The following is a 21527-nucleotide window of genomic DNA, read 5'->3' on the forward strand; positions in this document are numbered from 1 at the left end:
GTTGTATCCTGATCTTTTGGTGTGTCCTGACCTGGAATCGTTGTCAGGGATTTTGCATAAATTTCTTGGATGTAGATCGTGGTGTTTACACGGCTGGCTTGGGTGCAAGTAATCAGCAGAAAGTAATCAAACAGGTAAAACAGGATACATAATCAGTAGAGAATGTCTTCGCATAAACAAAAGTTGATGCCAAAGCATTTGCTGAAAGACATGAAAAACCCAGTGCAGAAATACTTTGCTTGGATTTAAACATATTTAGCAATTACATATGCTAGTCTGAAATAATACTAAATTGCTTTATGAAATAGTATAGTAATTCATAGTAAATGTGACATAAAGTAAGTAAGGAAGGAGCTCTGAAATCAGGAGTCGAAAAGAAAATTACAGCTTGACGTGCAGCATACTGTACTCAGTTACAATTAAGAAATTGTAGAAATCTCCAGAGTGGCAAGGTATGGTGTGTTTAGCAATTAGCAGAGGAATCTTCCAAGTAGTAACTCAGTTTAGTGCAAAATAATATCTGAGCTTAATTGTAGTCAACAAAATATTATCTGTGCAGTTGGGGCTCATGCTGCAAAGAGAAAACTGGACATGGTATTATAGATCACATGAAGCCAAGCTCAGCTGTTTTCCTCTTGTTGAACTCTGCAGTGAAAAAATGAGGAGTCACCATGATATTATAAAAAGATTTGTTCCAGTCCAGAAATTGTAGATCCCGGAGGAAAGCACTCTCTCTTTGTCTGGGATGACTGACAATACCTATTAAGTGTTACTTTTTAGACGTTCACTTTGTTAAGGATGAAGAATGGGAAATTGGCAATAAAAAGCAATTAAATGCACAATTCATGATACAGTACATTGAATTAAAATACAAGTGACCTCTTATAAGTCATCTTTGTTACATTTAGACTCAGTTAATCAATAGAATCAATAAAAGCCGAAGAGCAGTTAATACTTAGTGAAATTAGAAGTTTAAGACATTTAAAGACCAATTACAGAAGACAATATGCACATATGCTGAGCAATGTAGTGAATTGTTAAATATTTAAAGGGTTAAAGCCAAAACAGTAAGCAAAGTCTAGTCATTAAGAGTCTGTTTGATGGCAGGGGTAATAAGGCAGTGTAAAAGTCATAAAATCTTGCACAGTAAAAAGAAGATGCTTGGTGACAGCTTGGCATCTGTTTGCAAAAGCTAGTTGATCTTTGCTCCAGCATCCCCTGGAGCACCTGCATTGGTGGTTGAGGAAGATGCTCTGGCTGCCAGATAGGGGTGCAGGTGCTGAGACACGAGTGGCCTGAGCTGGCAAAGGCACACCCTGGAGAGTGGCAGTAGCAGCCGTCTCGCTCCTCTCGGCTACTGGCTTAGGAGGCTCTTGGCTACCTCAAGTGAAATGCATCCCTTAATTCCTCTGAGCCAGGGAGACTTGGGAGCCCTCAGTGCTGGTGGGGAGAAGCTGATCATGCTAATTGCCACAGCAAAGTGCTTCACCAGGCACACGACAGGTAGAACTGCTCTTGGGTCAGTGGTCCTCAGAGGCTGCTGCAGCTCAGCTTCCCATGACACCAAGGCTGGACCACTCTGCCTGGGCTTTTGGAGGCGTTAACCCTGCAAAGCCTCTTGTTTCCCACCACAGGTGCAAAATGAGTCCACACGAGATCCTCACCATGTGGACAGGCTTTTACTGCACTAGGTTTAAACAATGGAAAGAGCCTGACTAATATGGGCATTTTTGTTTCCCTCGCTTAAAGTCAGATGATGTTAGATGCAGACGGACTCGCGCACAATATTTTTAACAGGGCTTAATGCTCATACCCCTCTTATATTTGGCTTGTCATGTGTCTCATTTCTTGAGTTATGTTGTGCTATAATGTTGCCTAAAACATAGCATATGCCTAAACAAATAGCACATGGGTAATAGTTTCGCTAATTGCAGTTTCACAATCCAGCCATTTTGACTGGAGTTTCAGAAATGTGAATTTACATGTGTTCTGTGAGCACTGAGTCTGGGTGAGATGCTGTGTGCTCTCAGAAAGTTCGTCACCGAATGAGTAATGCTAAAAATCAGTCTCAACATTTTACAACAATGTTTGGTTCCTGGTGCTTTGCATAAAACACATGTGGATTTAGAAATGAAAGAACATTTGGTTCCTGTAACAAGTCACAAGGAGATGATATGTGATTGAGAATATACATGTGCGTTATTGCTTTTAATTTAATCAGTGAGTAGAATATTCATTAAAAATGAACACCATGCAGTCTTTGTACATGGATTTTACCTGAAATAAATCTGTGTTTTTCCACTGCAGTCTATACAGCTTCACTACTTTCTAGAATTAGTTCATCTTACATTTCTATAAAGCTGTATTAACTGCTAATGGGCTCTTAACTTGTACCTATCAGGTTAGCAGCATCACAGCTTTCTCTTTCCATTTTGCAAGGAAGTTAGGGTAGTTATGGGAAATAAAACTAATTCAAGTTTCACCAGGAAAAACATCTTACTTTATTGGTGGTGCCCTTGGCTGAAGCCTATGACATTGAACTAATGACTGAAGTCCACCTGACTGCTCTGGTTTCCTCCCGTACTTAAAACAGCAGCTCCTGAACCAACTGCAGGACTAACTCCTGTGCAGGATGTGGCAGAAGGCATTGGCTGGATGGATTGCTTTGTACACTACCAGAGCAATCACAAAGTCTCATTTGGAAAGCTGATATATTCAGCCAAGTTTTAATTTCCTCTACATGCAGTGTTTCAGAGAATCCGGCAGTTGGGCATTTCATTAGCAATATCTTAGAGGGATGTCTGTCCTCTGTGGGATGGGGTCTGCACTGGTTGCCTTGCACTGTAGTTCCTTTTCTGGCTGCGGTGGTAATATTTAATACACAGGGCAGATGTAAGAGGGATGTGGTTTGACAGATTTAGTACAATTATAACGGTGGAGAAACTGTCCTTTTTACAGGCGGGTAAAGTCATGCTGTGCAGAAATGGGAACTGCACTGTTGTTTCAAGCACACAATTCTTTGGGTTGTTTAATCTCTGAGCTTTGCTGGTTTAGGATCTTTCATCAAACCAAATACTCAGGGGAGATAAAGTATCCTTCTGACATCCAGCCCAAACATTCAATGTAAGAACTAATATTTTCATAGATGTTTGGTTTTTGTAGGACACCAGTTCAGACCTGGACATCCTTGAGCATGAGAAGCTCTTGCTTACCTGAGTGATTCCATGGATGATGATGCACACAGGTTACTGGGATGCAGAGCAAATGGTACTGCAAATTCTGTGTGATCCTAATGGATGACTCTTGTTTTTGTTTATTGCAGCGAAACCAGAAATTCTTACTCTGGATATACTTAGCAATGGTGTTCTCCAGTGCGTAGCAGCTGGATTTCCTGCCCCTACCATATACTGGTATTTTAGCCCAGGAACTGAGCAGAGGTGAGTTAAGTGAACAGGAGTTTCCAAAGGTGCAACACACCCAATTTCTAATTAAGAATTAGGAACATAAAATGGCTTGGTAATAGTTACGTTCGAACGTTGCATCGCTGTTTTCATAATTTTTGGTATCGCATTATTTGCAATGGTTTGTGAGAAGGCAGGGATAGGTTTCATTTTTCCCCTTTGCATTTTGTCCTTGAAAGGGAATAACCAACACTTTCTGCTGCATAAAAGGCAAACTTTCTGCTGCAAGCTAGCTGTGGTCTCGGTCAGTTTGGCCCCAAATGACACACGTTCTCTATGCAATTTCGCAGAATGCCAGTCATGGAATTACTTGTGAATAGGGCTGTTATAATTTGTTTTATTGTGTAATGAAGTAATTTTTCAAGACATAATGTAATTAGATTTCCATTCACATGAAACATATGACAAGTATACAAGTCCAGATCATTATGAATAAAACCTGATGTTTAGTTATCGCGTTTTAAGAAAAAATTGTAGAGTATCACTGTGAAGTGAACATTTGTGAAGCAAGTTTTAAGGTTCTGGTTTACTTCCACCATAGCATAGTACTAACAAGTCATGGGTCTCCCTCCCACTTGGATAATTAGTTTCATATGTAAAGTAATTGTTATTTCCTTAATTGTTTTAAATATTACCTTTCTAAAAATCTTAAATGTGTGCTCCTGTGTCAATGTGTGCTTCATATATCAATACATGATATATGAAGGAGAAGCAACATCTTAAGAGAAAAGAAGTGGCTAATTTTTGACTGCATAAAAGCTTGATGGTGTTTTATGTACATCATGGACTTTTTTTTTTCTGTAATAAGGTGATGCTTGGGGAAAGTTTTCAGGAGTAGGTGACTGCTTGAAGCTGAAGTTGGAAGTGCGGGTTGAATGGTATAAAACCCATATTGAAGTTACAGACCTATAGGTATTTCTAACCAAAAGTAAATGCAAGGTCATCCTGGTCTCCAGCTGGGTCAGGCTGGGTGTATGTATCAGTTTCTCCCACTTCATTAAAGACAGTGAGACACCGTGAGTAAGCTGTTTGGAGGATAAGACCTTCAGCTGAATCCCTTTGTAGAGCAATGTTGTTCAGTTACCTGTTGGTCTGGCATTCCAGGTACCAATCCACGGCACATAACTGTCACTGTTGATTCTCCCAGGTGTTTTGATTCACCGACAATATCTCCCATGCTTATCAAAAGCGGTTACACAAATTCATCAGCACCATCATTTGAACGAATCCGGGTTGAGAGCACAATTAACACCAGCATGTTCAGGAGCACCGGCACCGTGTGCTGCGAGGCCTCCAGCAATGGGGACAGGAGCTCTGCTTTCTTCAACTTTGCTATTAAAGGTAATGGCTGGGGTGAAAGAGACCATAAAACATGGGTCATCCCTTTTTTCTTTTTGTTTTCAAAGAAAGATTGCATTTTATTTTAGGTTTTTACAATGTCTCGGGGAAAAAAGCAGTCACAAACTTGCCTGGAGCTCAAGGGTCCTGCTGTTGTAAAAGAAGTAACAACAACATACTGCAAAAAGGCTTATGAGTTTTTTTAGCAGTATCTGTGGGCTTGTGGGGGGAAAAAACACTAGAACGTAGATGATTCGAAATGTGTGTGTAAAGCTGTGCTCTTCTTCGCGAAACCAAATGTTCTGCTTCTTTTTTTCCTCTGTTACACACAGATACAACATACAAACAAATACACCAGATTTGGGGCAGATGGGTTGTACTGGAATGGTATTTCTTTGCTACTCGGCACAACCTCTACTTGTAAAGACTCTGCTGTAGAAATTATACTTGTGGGGGAGGGTGAAGGGGAAGAGAAGAAATTAGGTCTTCAGAAAAAAAGCTTCTGTCTTTAACCTAATTTGACTGAGATCATGCAGACCCCTTGCATTAACTGATCTTGGTGTTACACCTCCTGAATTGATGAACCAGAGAATCCAAAGGCATCAAACTGAGTGGTTTCTGTGCCAGCTTCGCGTCCCGCAGCTCATTGAGGAAAGACATTCTGATACCTGGAGCACATCTGGGAAAGTCAAAACCCTAAACTGTGTTTCACAAAAAGGAAACAAGGAAAGGTTTTCACCTGCATCTTTTTAATATCGTTTTTCTTGTTCAGTATTCAAGCAGAATTCTGTGTTTCTTTCCAGAGCACATCCGCACCCATACTCTTTTCACCCCTTTACTAACTGCATTTGGAGTCGCTGCAGGACTGATGTGCATCATAGTCATGATCCTGGTATACGTATATTTGCAGGTAATTCAGAAGCCCTTCTGCCTGAGTTAGAAAAGTGTGTGAGCTGCCTGTGGAGGCTTCCGTAGTGACAGCCAATCTCCTTCTTTTCCAGAAACCCAAGTACGAAGTTCAGTGGAAAGTTGTTGAAGAAATAAATGGAAACAACTATGTTTACATAGACCCAACACAACTTCCTTATGATCACAAGTGGGAATTTCCAAGAAACCGTTTGAGTTTTGGTTAGTTTAGATTTATTTAACTTCATCTGCAAGGTGAAACCTTCAGGTCTCATAGGAGACTTTGGTCAAACACAGCAGGGTTTTGTCAAAAAGATGTTGTGCAATAATGCAGATAGTGATAATTGCTCATTCTTACCTTGGGACAAAAAGCAAGCAGGTGCCTCTGCAGTAGCTTCCTTGATATCAAAAAATAAAATGTTGAGCCCTTCAGGAGGAAGTACTGCAAGTTGTTACAGAGTATTTTGTTTGCTTTATTAGGTAAAACCCTTGGTGCTGGAGCTTTTGGAAAAGTTGTTGAAGCCACTGCTTATGGTTTATTTAAATCTGATGCTGCTATGACAGTCGCAGTAAAGATGTTGAAAAGTAAGTTGCTGTAGTATATTCACCAATGTTTTCTCTCTTCTATCTGGTCGGTGTGTTACGTACTGAACACTCTGCTTTGCCTTGCAGCAAGTGCCCATTTGACGGAAAGAGAAGCCCTGATGTCAGAGCTTAAAGTGCTGAGTTACCTTGGAAACCACATTAATATTGTGAATCTGCTTGGAGCTTGCACTATTGGAGGTGGGGTTATCAACACATAATTGATTTTTTCTGTTCCTTTTTTTGTTGCCAGGAAGATGAACCTTGTGAAGAAGAATCCAAGGTGCTGCTATAAGTATAGAAATCTTAAATACATTCCGTGCTTAGACAGATTGCAGATCATCATAACTGTCACCTGAGATTTACTGAATCTAGATTTTAGGTTCATCCTAAAACCAGTAGTAAGACCACTGTAGTTGCAGCTAAACAGGAAGGTTGCTTTTATTCTCTTTCATGCGAACCATTGTGTGCTTTCTTCTTGAGAGATGACAAAATGTACGGTACAAATTTTTTCCTCCACCACGCTCTTTCTCATTAGTGAGAACTGGTGTCTTATTGGTATCCAAGGTGAAGTCAACAGGCCTATCTTGTATAGTCTTCCAGTCTTCTGTTTAATCTGCAAGTGTGTCTGCTAAGGCACCACTGAAGTTACAAATTCTAAGCAGCAGAAAGTTGAGAAAAATATTTTCCAAATAAAGTAATGCACAACCCTAATGTTTCACAGTTAATATTAACTTAATAAGTTTGTTTTCATACATAATAAAAGCTACAAAACATCTGAAGTGTCAATACAGAATGATAGAGACCTGTACTTTTAATAGCTGTGCATTTTAATATGAACAGTCATGTTTCTTCTTACTCAGATATGTGTTCTTTAAGTTTCTGGTTAATTTTTCAAAGAAAAGGAGCTTGTAAAAAAATCATAGTTTTAGACAAACACAAAACATGTCTCACATGTAATGATTTAAAAATAGAATGAAACAGTTTTATTCAAGCAGTTAACAAAGTGGCCTAAGTGCATGCATCTCAGCTGAAAAAATGCGGTGTCTGTAAGAAAATCCTACCAGAAACACTGGTTTTGCTATTGTGAAATCTATAGTTTTTAACTGCAAAAAAAATGGAAATAAACTAGTGAGGTTAGGAAACAATGGTACAGAATAAACTTAGAGATGAAATAACACACAGTGCAATTACATATTCAAGATCCATAGCTGGACTCATTCACTCAGAAGACACATATTTGATCTATAAACATCCGTGCTGAAGATGACTTGATTCTCTTTTCTGATTTCATTTTAATATTCTAAGACCTTGTGCAATGTAGTTCTCTGTCGCAGCAGGCTGTTCTGTTTGAATGATTTTTCCTATTATACTGCAGAATATAACACTCTACATCATTTCCAAAACATTACTGAAGGAGTGTGAAGCTCTACTGTAAACACAAGTGAATCAAAAGGATTAATGTTTGAAGCTTGAATTACTCTTAACATTTGGAACAAATAACTTCCTTCAGGAAGTGAGCAAAATCAAACAGATGTGTCTGGCCAGAAACATTATCACACGAAGAAAGAGAAAAAGACTTATTTGTTTAATTTTTGTACAGTGTAATGCTATTGAGGAGCAGAAAATTAATTGGGACACAGCTTTAGCTGGACCATAGTTGTTAATTTGTGAAAGGGAAGATACTGGGTTACATTTCTGTAACTTTTCAAGCCTAGACAGTGCTAGGCAGTGTGATTTTTTTATTAATAGTCCAGCTTTTGTGCTTCACTGAATGCTATCTTTATTTAAGGTTTACTGCTTTAAAAACAATACTCACCAGCTTTATAAACCTTACATGCATCTACAGGTCCCACTCTGGTCATTACAGAATATTGCTGCTATGGTGATCTTTTAAATTTTCTGAGACGGAAACGAGATTCATTTATTTGCCCCAAACATGAAGAACATGCAGATGCGGCAGTTTATGAGAACATTTTGCGTCAGGCAGAGCCTGCAGCGTAAGTCGGACCTGCTGAAATGTACTTGTGTTTTTAGAAGATTGGGAAGGAGGAGATATCTAAGTTTGTTAGAGATAAGAGGTGTGGAGAAACCTTTCATGAAACAGGCTTTGAATATTCTTGGCTGCACAAGGAAACAATTCAATTAAGAGATAATTTGTACAGTGGATGGTTTATTCTAACAGAGTGCAATGGATTGTATACACTCTCTGTTTTACTTCTTGATCAAATTTCCTGCAGTTATTTTATGCACCTCCTTGGTTCCAGTCTTCATATGTATTTGTGTTTACTGTTCCCATTTAACACTGGCAGTGCTCATTTAGCAGCATGAATTACAGTTCCTCCAGTGTTGGGGTGTTAGCACTCTGAGCTCTACCAAGTTCTTGCCTTTAGAAATGACTTTTACAAAATCAAATCAGTGCCTTACAGTGTCTGAGGCAGGCTACTACTGACAACTCACTACATTTTGTGATGAAACAACTTTTTGTCACAATTCTGAGGTTGCTCTTGTACTTTGTTTTTTTTCCAGTTACTTTATCTGTATATTTTTAACTACTCCATTTTAGATACCATCCCAGGGTTGTTCAAAGTGCATTTCCAAGCAGACTTCCTTCCCTTTGCAAAGTGAAGGAGAAATAACTTAGCAGAACCTAGGGGCTGTTACAATACCTGCCCATTCTTAGTCTGTTTATTGCCATAGTGGGCCCATTACTTTGTGCTGGCAGACACAAAAGAACCAGGCAGACCCATAGGGCATGGTAAAGTCCTTTGTCCCAGTAACATAGTACTGTTTTTGCCATGGCAATAGATGGATAGCTGGGATACCCCCTAGGGGTTGGGTCCACTGGGGTGATGAACACAAAGCTGTGATTTGCCTTTGGAGGTGTGCCCTCTTCAGTGAAGGAATCAATCTCACTGTTTGAGCACATGTTATAAATTGAATTATTAACAGCAGATTATTTACAAAATTCTCGTATTAGTATTTACTGAAAGTTATAGCTGCTGAATAATATGTTTCTGATGGTAACTAAAACTGTTGGTGATCTCATTGCTCCTTTCTGTCTTAGCTCTGTGGCTACATTTATTGGTCATAAACTAAACAGATATGTCAGGCTAAGGAAGTATATGAGTTCTAATGGCAATGAAGTGAAAAATGCCAAAGTACATCCATCATTTCTAAAGGTGCCTGACTGCTTATTTGTAAATCATATAGTATGAAAATCTGTACATTTGAATTATACAGGGCATCAGGAAAAATGAGACTTAAAAGAATGTGGTAGATGGCTGTCCCAAGCCTCAGCTGATTTTTGGAAATGCATATGAATCCCCAATGGAGCTTGGGAATCTCTGAATTTAATATTTTTTATTGTTTGTATTCTGCATTTCACTTGCCAGTTGAGCTGCTGAAATATTCTGCTAGAAGTTGACCTAAGCAGAAGAAGGAAGCATTAGCAGATCCTGTGAAACATCTGGATGTTATTTTATAGAATGAAGTCTGTATAAACAGTATTCATGTGAGGGGTTTTGTTTGCTCACCTGAGCCAAACTCCAAACTTTGAGATGTATCATTAACTGTATTGTCAAACCTCTCTTTCTGTACAGGCATTTCCTCATCTTTTTCACACACGCATTAGTTTCCAATCTACTGATGATTTGTAAAGCAGTATATTCAGAAGGTTGGCACGACTTGGCTTTTTGTTTGGATGGCTGTTGAGACCTTTTTCACTAAACTGTGTTTCCTTTGATCTGCTGCCTCTACAGTGATGCTGCGAATGAGTACATGGACATGAAACCAGGAGTGTCATACGCAGTCCCACCAAAGGCTGATAAAAAACGACCTGTGAAGTCCGGTGAGTTCAGTGACAAGGATTCTGTTTACTGGTGGGAGTGCAGAAAGAGGGGCTTCGTGGATTTTTTCAGTTTTATCGTACTTGTCTCTGATGAATGGGGACAATTAAAACCCAGTAACTGGTATGAGAAGGTTTGAAAAAGAACAGTGTGCTAAATTACAGTGTGTTGTATTTCTCCGCATTTAGATGGAGTATCAGGGGGTTTTTTTGCATTTTGGAGATGGGCTATTTATGTGACTCTAGACTGGTACTTATTCAAATAACTGTTTTGTTTAAGGTTAACACAACTCTTGTTTCTACTTGATTGCACTTGCTTAACTCAAAAGCTGTTGTTGTTTATATTCTGCAGGATCCTACACTGATCAGGATGTTACCCTTTCTATGCCGGAAGATGATGAACTTGCTCTAGATGTTGAAGATCTGCTAAGCTTTTCTTACCAGGTGGCAAAGGGCATGAGCTTCCTTGCCTCCAAAAATGTAAGTTAAGAATTTTTCAGAGCTGGACAAAAACAGTAGATTTTTTAATTTTCTTTTTTTTAGGATCACTTTCAGTGTTCTAATATGATCCATGTGTTTAAATGCCAAATATTTCTATGCTCTTTTCAATAAGCACTGCGAACTGGTACAGTCCCTCTCATACCTGAAGCTTTACCTAATGGTGGAGTTCCATACTGTGCTTATTGGCCAAAAATGATGTTTTATATCCCATAAAACAGAATATAGGGTGCACAGTAGTCAATGTGAAGCATTGCAATTGTATATCCACAGTTCAGTAGTAGAATCAGTGCAAAACTGTCTACTTGCATGAGTTTTAAACAATGCTGCACCTGCTACTTCTCTCATGTATTGTCTCAGAATACTGCCATAAACAGGGGAGCTATCACATTGTGTGCTTTTTTTTGTAAGCATGGCTTAATTCACAGGAGATGTCCTAATGTTTAATTTTCTGGAAAGATAAAATCAGCCGAGAGACCCACAGAGAATCTTTTTTGGCTATGCTGAGCGTAACAGACATTTCTCTGGGTTTCTTAGGAGAGGTATTGCATAACAGAAAGGAATTTATAAAGAACAGAAGTCTTAAGCACAGCATAATTTTGATTTTCCAATGGTTATTCTCACATTTTATCGGAAAAATGCCATTTAACATGTAAACATTGTAACTAATGTAGACACAGGATAATACAGGTGCCCCTTGGATAAAATGCAAAACCAAATTTAGGCAATTTAAGGAAAGAAAGGTAATCCTGGAGTCCTGTGTCACTATTGGGAAATACATCTCAAATTCTACTGCAAGGAAATTGCACATTAAAAATTGCTTTTGCACTTGGTTTTTTCTCCCACTGTTCCTTCTTCCAAACCAAACCCTAAACTTCTCTTTAGTTTATTTTTCATCTATCAACAGGTTCAAAACAGGCCTGACATGCAAACATATTATGTTACAGATTGTAATGGTGTTCACCACGCTCCTACATCCTTCACTATTCAGGACATCTGGTGCTTAGCACACATATTCTGTATTTCTTCTATTTTCCTATAAAGTAGCCCCAGGATTCACTATGTATCATTCCCAGAAGACTTTTTCTTCATAGTCTTTCCATTTTCACAAACAGACACCATGGCATTGAGGAGCAAAGGCAATAATAAATGTACATCACCTTGAGGTTGGGAAGTAATGTGCTTTGGCAGTGCAGAATTAACAACTGTATCAAGAATTAAGTTGCAGTGTGCTAACATGTTAGTCTGCTTGGTCCTCTTCAGTCGCTGTGTACATACATGCATTTAGCTCCAGCTACGTAATGCAGAGCAGTGTGGGCTGATGGATAAAGTGCCTCAGATCGCCTCAAGTCTTTGAGGAAGGAGGGTCCATGCAGACCAGCAGTGCAGAGTACCCAGCTGCACTTCTGCAACTTGCATGCCTATCAAGGCTGTGCAGGAGTCGATGTAGTAGCTTGTTCTGGGAGTGTAATTGCCTTAAGCACATGGTGCCTTAATCATAAGACAGGGCTTCCTCTGTTGGACAAAGTCTTTATTCAATGCATACTGCACTGATTCTGGAGGAGCAAGGCAGAGTCATACCAATGCTTGGCCATTCCATCGCCATCCTGCTTCAGAGCATTTATGTTCTCAGCTTTATATATGCAAAGTGCAGAATATGTTGCATAAGGAGCTGAACAAGAGTCCACTGAGACAGTAGTTGTCATTAAAAATAGTTCCTTGTGTAAGCACGGTAAAGTGACTGCAGGTTGCTTATGCAGTCTGCAGTTATTTTCTGAGCTTGATTTGTGTAACTCTTGATATTTTAAGTCATTTCTCATAGGGAATTCTGAAAGCTTTGTATTTCAAGGAAAAAAAAAAAGGAACTATCTTCAGTTATTTTTTAGGCAGATGTCACCTGTGTACTGTATGCTATTAGTAAAGCAGAAGCTTAATATTCTCCTTTCCAGATGCAGAAAGAAATCATTTTGTTAGAGAACCATGGCCATTCTTTACCAGGCACACATGGGCTCCACAGTTGCATACAAAGAAATACAAATTCTGGGAAACTCAGGCACTCTTCTGGAGCTGGAGTTATCAACACATGCCCACTTCTCAAGTGAAAACTGGAATATAAGCTAGCTAGGTCACAGAATGCATGACTGTCCACTGAAAGACACTGGAAAGTGAAAATTTCCAGTGTTTTCAAATACTTAGGTCTACTTATAAAACTGTCCTAGGTATTTAATAATTCAGGTTTTCCAGAGAAGTATTTCTGAAGTGGGATTCAGTTTAATGTTTGTGTGCTTTGAAGTTGTTACCATAATTTTCCCTGTTTTCAGCTTTGCAGCATTTTTCCCTCAACCAAAATAGTTATTTAATAGACTATTGGAATTATTTTGGAAACAAACCACATTTTCCCCCTATTTCTCCTTTATTAGGAAGCAAGCCACTGATGATTTTGATAAAAAAGAGGGAGAAAATACATTATATTTTAGCTGAAAATGTGGAACTCTGAAAAATTCAAAGTGACTGCAAGTGGTCTTTTCTAAAATAAATGCATGGATCAATGTCATGACTGTAAAGATACTACACCAGAATGTTTAATCATCTAAGTAAGCTTATTAGCACATGGCTTTCAGCTTGCCATAAAATGCATAATGCAGTAACTTACATAGCTAAGCAAACATGTAACCAAGCAACAGCCGTTTAAAGATACTGTAAAATAGCTTTGTTTGTTTGTCTGTTTGTTATTTAGTGCATTCATAGGGATCTGGCCGCGAGAAATATTCTTCTAACTCATGGTCGAATTACAAAAATCTGTGACTTTGGCCTGGCAAGAGATATAAGGAATGACTCAAATTATGTGGTCAAAGGAAATGTAAGTATTATGATACTTTATCCACTTCTTTTAAGTTAAAGGAGTTCCTGTTGCCTGGACAGGCAAAGAACAGTATTTCTTAGTTAAATGGAAATCTGAGTTCCCCAGATTTGTGGTATATATCCGTGTTTGTCAGGAAGGTTAGGAGGCGCAATTTCTGACGTAATGTGCTGACAAAACCCCGGGTGTATATGTGTTGTTATACTGGAAAACATGTGCTGGTATCTGAATGTATGTTGTAGTGGAAGAGATGTTTTTGCTGCACTAATATAATGTCCAGTCTTTCTATTGTATTTAAATGTACTAAAAGTTACAGCTCTGTGAATAATTGCAAGTTTTGTCATAGAAATATTCTGGTAGCCCAATCCTAAATATAATTATTAGAAAACTTTTTCTCTGAGCATTGCTCTATTTGCCCATTACTGAAATAGTTTATTTTAAAAATATCTAAATAATCAGGGTGTTGCAGCCTATTCTTTTCTGTAAGAGATCACTCAGACAATAGAAACTGAATTTTTAAGCGTGAATTTATTAATTAGGGCATAAATTAGGCAAAAAGACCTTAGTTTTCTCTGATTCCATGCAGAGATCTTAACCTCATATGTGTAAATACATCTTTAACTTGTAACTATAGTTCAATCTCTGTTACAGGGTTGGAACAAGACATTATATTTTGATGAGAAAAGTTTAAAATTTCCCATGTAGAAGAGTACTAATCTCATGAGTACTGACAAAACCTCTGGAGGGGTACAAAGACACTTTCAAGTGATGCAGATGACCTTGGCAGCACTTGAAGTCCTCTTTAAAGTGCTAGTGAAGTAAAAAGAGTCCTATTACAAAAGAAAATTGAGCTTTTCTGTCGTTAAGCTGGAGAAGTGCATATGAAGTGTATGTATTTTGCATCTCAAACTGATTTATGCTGCTTGGATTACTGTTCCTAGTCTGTGTCATATAGATGCAGCCAGCTGCTGCCTTCAGACTACACATGCTTTCACTTGCACTGATTTTCAAAGAAGAGAAGATCCATGCTCAGCAAGGCCACTCTCCTCCCCAGCCCAGCTGAGGGCTCCATGAGCAGCAGCTGGTCATTACTTATGAGTGTGACAATAAAGGATCAGAAACTTAAGTGGCCTGGCTTTGGGCAAGCTGATAAAGAGAGAAAATCCCACACCTGAGGCGTGTGCCACATTCAACTTGAGTCAGTCCATGGCACCTCAGGTGTTTGAAATATCTCTGTTCTTCTGCTGTCACCCAGCAAGCCTTGATGTCTCAGGCCCTTGTTTTCAGCTATGGAAGAGACAGGTCTATTAGTTTTCTTCAGAACAATGTTGGCAGCAGCCACTGGTTGCTTAGAAGTTGGGATTAGGGAACAATAGGAGCTGAAATAATTCAGGAATGGCTGCCCTGATGAAATACTGGGTAGCATTTAGTGTAAGAAAGCTGCTTTCAGGGTCAGGTCAGGAACTTCTTGATCACCAAAGGCTTCTGGAAGTTCAGACTAGCAGCTCTGGAGGGAAATGTGCTATAGATAATTAATTTTTACTTGTCTAGGCTATCCTTTAAGTTTCCTGAGTTCGCAGAATTACAGAATCATAGAATGGTTTGGATTGGAAAGGACCTTCAAAGATCATCTAGTCCAGCCCCTCTGCCACAAGCAGGGACATACTTTCCTACACCAGATTGCTTAAAGTTGCATCCAACTTGACCTTGACCGTTTGCAGTGATGAGATATCCACCACATTTCTGGGCTTCACGTTCCAGTGTCTCACCACCCTCATCGTAATTTTTTTCTCCTTATTTCTAATCTAGATTTATGCCCTTTCAGTTTAAAACTTGTCCTCTTACTACAAGCCCTGGTAAAAAGTCCCTCACCATCTTTCTTATAAGCCCCCTTTATATATTTAAAGTCTGCAGTGAGGTCTCCCTGGAGCCTTCTCTTCTCCAGACTGAACAACATCAACTCTTTCAAACTTTCTTCATAGGAGATGTGTTCAAGCCCTCTGATCATTTTCATGGCCCTCCTCTGACCTGCTCTAACATGTCATAGTCATTCTTGCACTGGGAATCCCAGAACTGATGAGTCATGCAAAATATTTATTAGAAGGCTCAGTTTGCTTTGGCAAAACTTGTTTGATTGAAGAACCGTGCCACGGTTATTTATATTATTTTCCTCTGACTTCCTGATACCCTTTTTTAACTGGACAGAGGGAATCCAACAGTATTCAAGAAATCAGAGTGCAAGGAACTGCATTAATTCAGTAGACCCACAGAAGGATAGATCAGTAGTGATGCAGCACTTGGAGACTCTACATTGTTAAGATTTTCATTTTTGGTTGGATATTTCTACTTCTTGATTTTACAAGCATTTAAAGCACATAAAAAACAGAAAAGATTAATTTTATCTTGTAAATTCTGTCTGCCTTATGCCCATTGTCTTAATTAATTCCCTTTTCCCTGGAAAGGCTCGTCTTCCTGTGAAGTGGATGGCACCCGAAAGTATTTTCAATTGCGTCTACACCTTTGAGAGTGATGTGTGGTCTTACGGGATACTGCTTTGGGAGCTCTTTTCTTTAGGTAAGCTCCTTGAAGATCTGCACTTCAGATCTATTTCATATTGGGGTTTACTGGAGATGCAGAAATCATTTTGCTTATCTGCTTTCTCAACAGGAAGCAGCCCTTATCCAGGGATACCCGTGGACTCCAAGTTCTATAAAATGATCAAGGAGGGATACAGGATGTTTAGCCCTGAGTGCGCACCTCCTGAAATGTAAGGGAGCAAACAGCACCTCTAATCATCCAAACATCAGTAATGGTGCATTCTTGCATTAAGGCTCATTGCACTGCCCCATTGTCTTTTTTTTAAAGTTGTTTTCATGTTTTAAGTAATTCATGTACTCTAACTAGCAGAATACATGCCTGTGTTACAATCAGTGAAGTTCGCACATGCCTTCTGCCATCTGATCACTTTTTTGTGGCATCTGTTTTGTGTCAATAAATTACTGACAGATCACAGTACATAATTAAACATTTTTACTTCAGATAAAGAAGTCAGTGAGATGTATAACCAGACTGTACAGCATCTGCATTTGTGCTGTACTTCCTGACAGCAAGAGGACTGGCTACTGATCTTCTTTATTAGCCGTCCCTAATTCACTGTTTTGTAAATGGATTGGCATTTAGCAAGCTGTCAAAGAAAACTGTGTCCATAGCCTCCTATTAGTATTGAGTCCTCTCTTGTCACAAGCACAAGTGTTAGCAACACCATTCCTGTTCTTAAAAGTTGTTTAAATAAGATGGGACTGAGTCACACTTTCCTTTAAAATAATAATGGAGGCAAGATAAAAGCTCTTAAGGATTTCCTCATGAGCAGTACCTAATTTCAGTATCTTTACAGGTATGACATAATGAAGAGTTGCTGGGATGCTGATCCTTTACAGAGACCCACATTTAAACAGATCGTACAGATGATAGAGCAGCAGCTTTCAGATAATGTCCCCCGGGTAAGTTATGGATCAAGCAGTTTCAAACAAGATGTTATACTAGAGCAGAGAGCCCAGGCACTTATTTCCAGTATCATTTATGTAGCTTTGCACTGTCAATTTAAATGGTAGGAATAATGTCTGGGCTACTCACTTCTGCTTAGCTGTGTCATTAGGCAGTAGTTGTCTGAGGCCACACCAAAAATGCGTGGAGTAGACTCCAGCTGGAGGAGACTCTTTGCATGTTTCTCACTCAAAATAGACTTGTCACAACAATTTTGATGTTACAACATGTAATGGTACTACATAAATTCTTCTTATCCTGAACTATGAAAAATTCTGTTAATCTGGGACACAGAAATTAAGTATATTTAGCTTTTATTAGAAATGCTTTCTGCATGAAGAGGTGGAGCTTTAAGTGTGCTTCTGCATCTTCTCACTTGCTTCCCCTAGTTCTATTTATATAACCTTGGAGGATATATAAATGACAAACTATATTTGCTACTCTTTTGACCATTCCTGAGTAAAAGCTTGTTCTGAGTGGATAACTGGACTAAACAGTTTAAAGAAAAATTGGAGGCACATGATAATCTTGGGTTTTCTCTCTCCATAAATTTGTGTGTTACTCTGGTTTGAAAAAAGGATGTTTTAAAACCTGGTTTAAAAATAAAGCTTCCCTTTACCTTCTGGCTGCCTTGTTTGGGCACAGAGTACATGGCTTCCTGACAATTTGAGAAAAGAGGAAACTGAAAGCTGCTGGTGTTCAATTGCATCCTGTAGCGTATTTTTGGCAGGTGCAGGCAGTACTAAAACAAAAGCAAGAAAATGAAGGAAGTATTAGTGAGGTTGCTGGGGGAGTTTAGTAATAACCTGAGCTGTGTTTTCTCGAGCTCAGTTGAAATTTGGCCTGCAGTTTGAAGCTGTGGTGTAGTTAGTAAGCGAGACTGAGATTCTTGCTTCTTTAAAAGAGCAGTTAAGCCCAAGACCTTTTTGAAACTGTTTTGGTTTGAAAAGAAACGCCTGAGCTGGATTCCTTCCATGACGGTGTGTAGTGTGAAAAGGCTAGGAAAGGAGAGCCTCCAAATATGCATGAAAGAAGCAGTCTGCAGAGTATTGACATCAGTCTTTGGCTTCTGCAGGTTTACGCCAACTTCTCAACCCCACCTTCCAGTCAAGGAAATGCTCCAGATCACTCAGTGAGGATTAACTCAGTGGGTAGCAGTGCTTCATCTACTCAACCTCTCCTGGTACGCGAAGATGTTTGAGTGGCTCCTCTGAAGAAGAGGAGCTCAGATATATTATCTGTTTGCATTGTGCAGGGGGTGAAAGAGGAACGACTTCAATATTTTCTCTTACTTTTACTCACTACTACCACTGTGTAGCTGAAACATTGTTGTAATACTGTCCTTTACCATGCACTGTTACACATAAACTTAATCTTCTGAGCACGGTTACAGGCATCGTTACAGTGTTAACTGAAGCTGTATATATTTTGCTGTGTTGTGTGTATTTGCAGTAAAGAGCCAGATGTGAAGGAAAAACCAACCAACAAAAGAAATCCTGAGCCAGGATATGGAATAAGATGAATGTAGGTCAAACCAAATCTGCAGTGATCCTTCTCTGGATCTGTGCCTGGAATGCGTACAGTCATTTTCTGGTTAATCTTGTTTTGCTGAATTTAAGAAATAAACAAATATTAAGTTAATGGCTTTGCAAACCCCTTTCCACATCCAGCCAAGCCAGAGAGGCTTTCCCTGGCAGATATCGTAGGTTGGAGGCTGATGAGGGTGCTGTATGTACCTGGGAAAGAGGGGAGAATGGACCAAGACCCTTCCAAAGTTGATCTGCGCAGCTGGAAACCCTCCTGTTTCTGGGGTTTGAACCAGAGGAGAAGAGAAAAAGAGTATGGATCTTCGTCTTTATTTCCCACCTGCACTGTCAGCCTTGCAAACCAGTTGCAAGGTTTCCATGGATATATGCACTACTTCCCACTGGCGCATTCCCTGCCAGGATAAAGCTGCCCATCAGTGGGTCTCACTCCACCATGGAGCCTGAACCATTCCTGTGCCCTCCTGTCTTGAGAGCCCGAGGACTTTGATGTTTGTTTTGCTAATAGTTATGTCTAAAAGTGTTCACCAAAGATTAGTGGGCCCTGCCAAATTGGTCAAAATAGAGGAGGAGGGCTCCTTCCAATAAACTGTGTGTCTGGAGGAGAGGCCGTTTAACGAGTCATCTTATCTAAGGCAGAGCAGAGCCAAAAATTCTCTCCTGGGGGCCCTTTCTTTATCTTGTCCTACCCAGGTGAATCTTTTCCCACAGGCAGTCTTGGATGGTGCTGACTGGAAAGGGCTATTTCCCCTACCCAGAGTTGTTTGATCTTTCCATGGTAGTCCAGAGAGGGTAATAAAGAAGAGACTAACTGGGAAGTGCCGAATTTATAAATGGGATGAGAGAAAGAATCCCTTCAGTTTTTCTTGACACACAGGAGGCTTTGGGGTCAGCATCTGTTGAGCCCAGGGTTGGGCTCAAGTATTTTCTAAGCCTTTTTCTTCTCTGTTCTTCCTTTGTTTCTGACGCCTAGAAATATGTAATGGCATTGAGAGAAGCATTCATCAGAGGCAGAGTACTAGTTGAGTACCTATTTATTTACAATGCACTTAAGCACTCTGTAACTTTTACTTTACCAGGATTTTGGTTGAGTTTACATGCAATTCAAATGTATAACTAACTGCCCAAATACAAGGTAATTGTAAATACACACACTGGTGGTATATTTTGGGTTACATTGAATACCACGCTCCTCCTAATGACTGTGCATTTGGTTTATTGTTACAGAAATCTGTCTTTCAGAGTTTAGTCAAAAATTAGCCATTTGCACTGAACTTAGGCTGTTGCACCTTTCCAAAGTTAGCCATTTGTTTGGATGCACTCCTGTGCATACTTGTTGAGCATTTTCAGTTGATTGCTATAAAAGCTCTTTTGTAACATGTTGGCTTTCAGAGCAATTGTAGACAAACTAGTTGTTATAAATGTCTCGGTACTTTACAGACACTTAGCTGAAAGAGGTTTGAGGTTTTTTTCGTTCTTGAAATTTATATTTTTATAATTTTGGGGGTTTTGAAACTTATTTTGCAATGGCTTGGTGTTTTGAATCAGTTTATGCATTGTTTCTGTAAATATGGAAATGTAGCAATAATGTCCTTTTGACTATTCTCAGTCCTTGAGTCTCAAAAATATTTTTTTATATATATATATATATGCAAAAACTATATGTATAAAAACGTGTTTGAAAGTTTATGAAACACTTATGGATATGTTGCTCAGTTGTAGAATTGCAGTTCAGAAAAGTTCAAATAAATCTGTAAATACATATTCAAATGCTCCCTATGTGTACCTATGTTAAGATGGACTATTTTCATGTAAGTCTTAATAAATTCTTGAGTTGAAGCAAAATCTCAGTGTCTGGCCACACACAGGTCAAGTTTGGCATTCTGAAACATTTTTGCAAATATGTGCCAGTAAACCTTATTGGTTTTTTGTTATGTAAGTTCTTTACCTGTGAATATATGGGACAAATACTTGGAAACTTGGATGTAGCTTTATTCTGGAAAAAAAATTGCAGTCGAAAGATTGATCCTGTTGATGCAGTCTGTGTGTCGTGAACAGTGTTTAAAACAAAGATATCTTGGTTTTATTAAGAGTATGGTTGCGGGAACAGTTGAAGCCCCTCAAAGGGTGCAGTGATACTGAATATTCCCCCTTCCTCAAACACATGTACATGCTCTTGTCCTCTCCTGCACGCTGGCCTAAGCTCAAGCTGGGCTGACCAAGTGCAACACTGCAGGGGAGGCAGCAGGAAATAACTGGTGCTGCTTTGGACCCCCCTTTGGATGCTTCCCTTGCTGAGCAAGTACGTTGTGTCTTAGTGGAGACCCTCTGCTTTAGTTACTCCAGATTTGAAGTCTGTGAGTGCCCTACTCACGCTTGTTCATGTGGTGCATAAGAGTTTTCATTAACCTGGTTGGTGCATGGTCTAATAGGAGATACAGAGCATGTGAGCATAAGTTTCTAGATACCAAAACCCCTGTTATTTCATATGAGAGACAGACCTCAGCTGTTCTGGTCCCTAAACGTTTCTGTCAGCAGACCTCTTTGAAGACTTCTCCTCCTTTATTTTCCTTTGTTAAACAGCTTCCTTTTTTCCCCTTTTTTTTCTTCCACCCAGGTCTTCACTATGTTTGTTAAAACTAACGAAGGAAATTAAAACCTATTTTTGCCAGGAACCAGGAGGTGCAGGCTTTGTCCCGATTAGCATTGTCATTGTTTCTATCAATGCTTCAGAAGATACCAAGATTGTATCTGATTTGGAACATTTTTTTTCCTGTCTTGCCCACCCCCCCATTCAAGCAAAGTTGAGTTCATACTGAGGGATTCAGGTAGCTGAATTGTACGAATAATCTGTGAGTTCTCATTTAGCTCAGCCAAAGGAGCTATTTTATGTATTTGTTTGGTTAGCACATCATTAATTTTATTTTCCTGAAATGTTTCCCGTTCTG

General features: G+C 39.3%; 1 protein-coding gene across 3 annotated transcripts in view; it reads left to right on the plus strand.

Moving 5' to 3' along the window:
- Window positions 1-20419, plus strand: part of KIT (KIT proto-oncogene, receptor tyrosine kinase) — a 54530-nt gene extending 34111 nt beyond the window's left edge. For all 3 annotated transcript variants that reach the window (XM_027885542.1, XM_027885544.1, XM_027885543.1), the window contains exons 8-21: window positions 3323-3437; window positions 4609-4802; window positions 5603-5709; window positions 5801-5927; window positions 6186-6290; window positions 6378-6488; window positions 8137-8287; window positions 10049-10137; window positions 10487-10614; window positions 13370-13492; window positions 15955-16066; window positions 16160-16259; window positions 16887-16992; window positions 18111-20419. In XM_027885542.1, coding sequence (XP_027741343.1) covers window positions 3323-3437; window positions 4609-4802; window positions 5603-5709; window positions 5801-5927; window positions 6186-6290; window positions 6378-6488; window positions 8137-8287; window positions 10049-10137; window positions 10487-10614; window positions 13370-13492; window positions 15955-16066; window positions 16160-16259; window positions 16887-16992; window positions 18111-18236 — 1694 coding nt within the window. In that variant the 3' untranslated portion in view covers window positions 18237-20419. The remainder of the gene's footprint in view (window positions 1-3322; window positions 3438-4608; window positions 4803-5602; window positions 5710-5800; window positions 5928-6185; window positions 6291-6377; window positions 6489-8136; window positions 8288-10048; window positions 10138-10486; window positions 10615-13369; window positions 13493-15954; window positions 16067-16159; window positions 16260-16886; window positions 16993-18110) is intronic.
- The last annotated feature ends 1108 nt before the right edge of the window (window positions 20420-21527 follow it).

The sequence above is a fragment of the Empidonax traillii genome, unplaced genomic scaffold (assembly GCF_003031625.1).
Source record: "Empidonax traillii isolate 1590-97213 ecotype Southwest subspecies unplaced genomic scaffold, ASM303162v1 scaffold167:size2001844, whole genome shotgun sequence".
In the NCBI taxonomy this organism is placed as follows: Eukaryota; Metazoa; Chordata; class Aves; order Passeriformes; family Tyrannidae; genus Empidonax; species Empidonax traillii.